The sequence below is a fragment of the Cucurbita pepo genome, chromosome LG05 (assembly GCF_002806865.2).
Source record: "Cucurbita pepo subsp. pepo cultivar mu-cu-16 chromosome LG05, ASM280686v2, whole genome shotgun sequence".
NCBI classification, from domain to species: Eukaryota; Viridiplantae; Streptophyta; class Magnoliopsida; order Cucurbitales; family Cucurbitaceae; genus Cucurbita; species Cucurbita pepo.
In genome coordinates, this window is record NC_036642.1 from 8,279,978 (window position 1) to 8,285,977 (window position 6,000).

At 33.8% G+C, this 6,000-nt stretch overlaps 1 protein-coding gene across 1 annotated transcript; it reads right to left on the reverse strand.

Moving 5' to 3' along the window:
• Positions 1-125: 125 nt before the first annotated feature.
• Positions 126-3,726, reverse strand: LOC111794745 (4-coumarate--CoA ligase 3). Its single transcript, XM_023676877.1, has 7 exons — positions 3,017-3,726; positions 2,324-2,677; positions 2,042-2,243; positions 1,350-1,495; positions 1,033-1,100; positions 653-755; positions 126-428 (listed from the first exon to the last, which is right to left on the reverse strand). The coding sequence occupies exons 1-7, from the start codon at positions 3,683-3,685 to the stop codon at positions 276-278; spliced, it is 1,695 nt and encodes a 564-aa protein (XP_023532645.1). The 5' UTR covers positions 3,686-3,726; the 3' UTR covers positions 126-275.
• Between the last annotated feature and the right edge of the window lie 2,274 nt (positions 3,727-6,000).

Below are 6,000 nucleotides of genomic sequence, written 5' to 3' on the forward strand. Positions count from 1 at the left end.
TAGAATATTAGACTAGATATATCATTTTTTTTTATAATTAATATAGGTAATCTTCTCGATTACTATTATATCAATTTATATTTATTTTTAAAAAATTTCATTAATATTCTTACATAAATAAATAAAAAAACTCAAGAACTCTTATTATTAAAAATATTTATATCATAGGCACATAATTGAAATATAAAATAAAAATGTTACGATCGAGGTTGGAGACTTGAAATCTAAATTCTCCTTACATTCCTTTTCATCTTCTACAACACGATCCGACCATGTTACTTAATCTCTCTCCCTATCTCTTTCATTTTTGTAGCTTTAGGTGAGTTCGAGAGCTTGGCTTTGAGATCCTTTCTCAAGATTTTTCCCGAGGGCAATTTTGGAATCGTGGGTACAAAATAAACTCCGTGCAATCTCTTGTAGAACACAACCTGATGATTTTGCATTAGAAAATAAAACGAAAGTGAGAATAAATTAATTTTAAATTTTAATTTAATTCCTAAACTTTCAAATATTATATATCTTTTTTACGCATAAACTTTATGAAAAGACGATTTTAGTCACAAGCTCGTTAATACTCGACAATTTAGAAACCGAACATAATTAAAATTATAATGTTATTATATGGGAAAAATAGCATTTTTATAATACAAACCTGCTTTGCAATGAATTCTTTTACTTCTTCCTGGGTAAGTTGATTGCCAGCTGTACCAACTACGAAGGCCACTGGAACTTCCCCAGCAATTTCATCATTTTTCCTGTAATTTTCCCCAATTTCTTTATTTTTTTCATAATTTAAAACAAAATTTTAAAAAAATTATAAGGATATTTTTATATATTTTTTTAAAAATAAAATATTAGAGACTATAAAAAAAAAATCAATATTTTTTTAGATTTTATTTAAAATTTAGGGATTTATTGAAACTTTTAAAAATTATATTTTTCAAATAATTTTGATTAATTTAGCCAATATTTTAATTTTTAATTTTTTTCTTTTAAGAATTAAATATTAAATAATTTTAATTGGGCACTTACGCAACCACAGCGGCCTCTATAATAGATGGATGAGTTAGAAGAAGAGATTCGAGCTCGACCGGTGCCACCTGTAAATACCATAATTTAAAAAGTTAATTACAATAATATAAAATTAGAGATTCGAACTTTGGTCGATGAAACATGTTAATTATGTTAGGTTGACTTTAGCTAATTTAATTGTTTTTATATTAATTATTGCTTTCAATTAATCATTAAAGCTCAATAATCCCATTATTAGTGAAGAATTAAATATAATAGCGAAAATAATTTATTATTATTATTATTTGGGTAGAAATTATGATAATGGTGACGTGTACCTGGAAACCCTTATATTTGATAATCTCCTTGATCCGGTCAACTATAAATATTTCTTCTTCTTCGTCAATGAATCCAATGTCACCCGTGTGAAGCCAGCCCTCCACGTCGACTGTCAATGACGTGGCCACTGGGTCGTTCAAATATCCTACCATCACAGCCATGTCATTTTAGCACCAAACTTTAACTCCATTTATTCTAGCATTTTATAAATATTTTTGTCACCAAACTTTAACTCCATTTATTCTAGCATTTTATAAATATTTTTGTCACGTGTCAGTGGTACCAAAAATGTAATTACTTTATTCAATTTTTTGTTTTTGGATAAAAGTAAAATATTAGTTCGTAAAATATTCTTTTATTTATTTTCAAACACTTAATTAAAATTTATAATTTAATTTTAATATATTTTTTAAAAAAATTAAGAATAAATAATAATAATAAATTATGAAATTAAATAAAAAAATAAATATATATATAGGTATAATTATACCATAAATAAAAAATTTAATTTATTTGAACTTAACCTAATTTAATAAGTTCTAACCAAATTCAAGTGGGGTTGATCAATTTGTTCGATTATTAAGTTTTTTTTGAAAACCCTTTAAAAGTTACGAACAAAATAGAAAGAATATCGACATTTTATATATAATCTAAAAACATTTGAAAATGAAAAAAACGAGAAAAAGAGAACCTTTCATAATTTGTGGGCCGCGAATACAGATCTCTCCGAGTTGATTATAGGTAAGGGAGACACCGGTCTTTGGGTCAATGATTTTGAGCTCTGAGTTTCTCACAACTCTCCCACACGACCCTATTTTTGTTGGCATTGGAGGGTCTTTCGCAAAAGCCGTGCACATACTCAACACCGGGCCTGCTTCCGTCATCCCGTAACCCTATAATTATATGAACGTAAACATAGTTCATTCAAATAACATTAATACCGTATTATACAAGATTATGTTATAATCCATACCTGACCAATAATTGCTTGAGGGATCCTTTCCATGAGGGCCTCCTCTATCTGCTTTCCCAGCGGCGCCGCCCCTGAAATCACCATTCTGATTGAGCTTAGGTTGAAATCCGCCACCTTTGGATTCTTCACCATCATCACCACCATCGGTGGCACCACGGTTGCCACCGTCACCCCATGCTTCTCTATCAGGCTCATTGACGTCTCAATCTCAAACTTCTCTATCAATAATATTGTTGCTCCAGATCGAATCGAAATCAAAACTATGCTACTCAATGAGAATATGTGGAACATCGGAAGCACACATAAAACCACGTCATTCCTTCCCAAGTATATGTTCGGATTCTGTCCATCTACCTGCACGTTAACAAACACTATTTCATTATTTATAGTTATTAGAGATGTCCAAACGAACGAGACGGAATATCCCTGTTGGATGATGGAAGTCCCACATCCGCTAATTTAGGGAATGATCATGAGTTTATAAGTGAGAAATTCTAACTCCAATCATTGTAGTTATTAGATATGTCCAAAGGAATAGGGTGGGACGAGATTTCCCATCCCATCTCGTCCCCGCCTCAATGGATGTTACTCTCTACTTTGAGCATAAGCTGTTGTGTCTTTATTTCGGGTTTTCCCAAAAAACATACGTGGGACTCCGTCCCAACAATTTGTATCAACCAATTCTTTAACAACCTGTTGAGCTATACTCGACACCATATTCTTATGGGTCAAAACCACACCCTTCGGAGTCCCCGTCGTGCCGGAGGAGAACGGCAACGAAACAGCATCATTCCAGTCAATCTCCGAGAACGGAACGTCATTTTCATCGGCATTGTAAACCATGGAGAAGCTCAAACAATTCTCCGGCGGATCATCGACGGTAACAATGGTGAGATCCACGTCAGATTCCCGGAGCTTGTCAACACAATGCGAGTAAGTAACCACCAATTTAGCACCCGACATCTTCAACTGCTTGGAAATCTCCGCCGCCGTGTAGTACGGATTAGCAGTGGTGGCGACACCGCCAATCATCGACGAACCCATAAAGGAAAAAACAAATTCAGCAGAGTTCTTGAGAAGAATCATAATAAAATCCCCTTTCTTAACGCCAAGTTTAGAGAAAGTGGCGGCGGCCCTCTTGGAGAACAAGTGGGTTTCGGAGAAGGAATAGGATTTTCCGGTGGCGCCGACGATCAAACATGGGCGGTCGGAAAATTCAGAGATTTTCTCAAAGCAATAATCGTGAAGAGGGAGATGGTCGGGGATTGTAATATCCGGCAATTTCGATCGGAAAACACGTGGCGGCGGAGATGATGAGAGTTTGGGCTTTTCGCCGTCGCTCAATGGGGCAACGGAAATCATGGTCGGATGTCTTGTCGGTGGGGAATTTTGACATGTAATGCGATTGTTAAATAAAGAGAGGGGTAGGTAGAAGAAGTGGTGTAGGTTGAGCTGACGTGGAGATAGAGACTTTGACTTTTACCTTTTTTTTAAAACTTTATTACTTCACTTTTCAAGTAGAGGTATGAGGGCTACATACGTCTTTTTAATCTGATGGTCGAGTTAGACGTTAAAGTCGAGAGATATAGACGAATGGTCGAGTTAGACGTTAAAGTCGAGAGATATAGACGAATGGTCGAGTTAGACGTTACTTCACTTTTCTATGTACTTCTGTAGATTCAATTGTTTTCTTCTCATTTTTGACCATTCGTCTTGTTGAGTTCTCCGTTCAAAAGTCAACAGTGTAAAAAAAAATAATATTATTTTTTTAATTCTCGTAACTTTTCTTTTATTGGCAGAGTAGACAAAAAAAATTACAAATCTTACACGTAGAGGTGAAATAAAATTGGAAAGTATTAGGTATGCAAGAGGACAAGTCGCACGATGTGTGACTTTAATTTAAGGGATAGGTGAGAATAGGGGTTGTCCTTTTCGAGATTCTTCACGAGGGCAATTTTGGAATTTTGTATAGACGGAGATTCAATTAACGTATTTGTTTAAAGTTTTAAACCTTATTGTATTCCAATATTTAAACATGAACATCTGACTCGATTTTTCTAAGTTTAGACCTACTCAGATAGCGGTATATGTAACAAATAAATGAATGGATAATAATTGAAGTTCAAAAGAAATAAAGTTTACCACTATTTTTAAAAAGTTGGTAAAGATAAAAGCAAATTAAAAATCGTAAAGCTACGGATTTCGATGTTCCCTGCCTTTATTTGAAAAAACGTGTTTCAAAAGTTATTCAAGAAGTATTCCTCTAGTGGGGTTAAATATATATACACAACAAAATGTAACGTGGGTAAAATTGTTCAAAACAAGTTCCTTTAGCCTGTGATGTCCCAAAAATAGGACCATCTACTATGTGACCCGTGACCCTCGTCATCCAACAAGAAAATCACTTACCTAAATCTAAACAGAAGTCCACAGTCTATCTGCTCTATTCCAAATCTTTAAAAGCAGTACTACCTAAAATAATACTAACTTAAAACAAGGAAAAATGGTAGGATACTTACCTTAAAATTGAACCAACCTTGTCTAATTGAACTGGATCGCTAGACTGATCTAACTAAACCAATTGCAAACTAGTAGCTTTAACACAATTGCATGTACATAACCTAGAATCGACGCACGCAAACTTGTCAATGATTGTTTACGTGCAACAATAAACCTCTAGTAATCAAACAGAGACTGCAAAGACAAAGCAATTTAGGAATGCAATGGAGCAGACCACGAGTTGGAACCAAAATGCCACTGAGCCAGACGTATGATCCAATACGCTACTATGCAAAGATGGAGTCGATGACAAAAGTGCCATAGTCGGTATTAATCTAGAGCTGAGAAGCAATTTCAAGTTCATATCTACAAGGACAAGATGAAAGATACTGTTGATCTTATCCATAAATTATCTGCATGTTTGAATATAGGAGTTGAAAGTTGCGTGTAGCATTCCAAGCCCTTAATACGACATCACTTGGACCTTAAAATTCAATCCGCAATAAAAGGGAGAACATCGAGTTTAAGAAATAAGTGGAGAGATATTAATTAACTCAAGGAGTTTCATTGGAGCGATAATAACACTTGTAACTAATAGCCCCTTGTCGAAGAAGAATGAGGGTCGTTGATGAGACTTGTTGCTTTTCTTTATTACTGTCTATTCAAGTTTTATAGATCATATTTTTAATCAAATTCGGAATATTTTTATTTCGAAAAATTTAAGCTCTACTTTTAGATAATATCCGTACAACACATCTCCACGAGAGTAATTAATAAAGTTGAAATAAGTGTTCGTTCGTGAAACATATGATATTTAATGCCCATAAGTACCTCAACCAACCATAACCATTTCAATAAATGCATGTAAGATGTATGATCCTTCATTGAAGTACATTCAAATAAATATTTTCCCACAAAATATTTTCAATCACAACAGTTTTCTAACTTGCAAATAAAACTTATTTAAAAAATAATAATTAATAAATGCTAAATTATTAATAATTTGTCCTAAAATGCTCGACAATTAATAGTTCTCATCGGCTAATTTAAGAAATGATCATGGGTTTATTTATAATCAAAGAATGGTATTTCCATTGATATGAAGCATTTTGGGAAGTCCAAAGCATAGCCAGAGTCATGCTCAAAGTGGACAACATCATACCATACCACTGTGGAGG

Bases quoted from the DNA above. Each gene is read 5' to 3' on its own strand.
- LOC111794745 (XM_023676877.1), bottom strand. From the start codon at position 3,685: ATGATTTCCGTTGCCCCATTGAGCGACGGCGAAAAGCCCAAACTCTCA. The intron at 2,678-3,016 runs GTTGTTAAAGAA...GTTAACGTGCAG, and splicing joins TGTCGAGTATAGCTCAACAG to GTAGATGGACAGAATCCGAA. The intron at 1,101-1,349 runs GTACACGTCACC...TGGTATTTACAG, and splicing joins TCAAATATAAGGGTTTCCAG to GTGGCACCGGTCGAGCTCGA.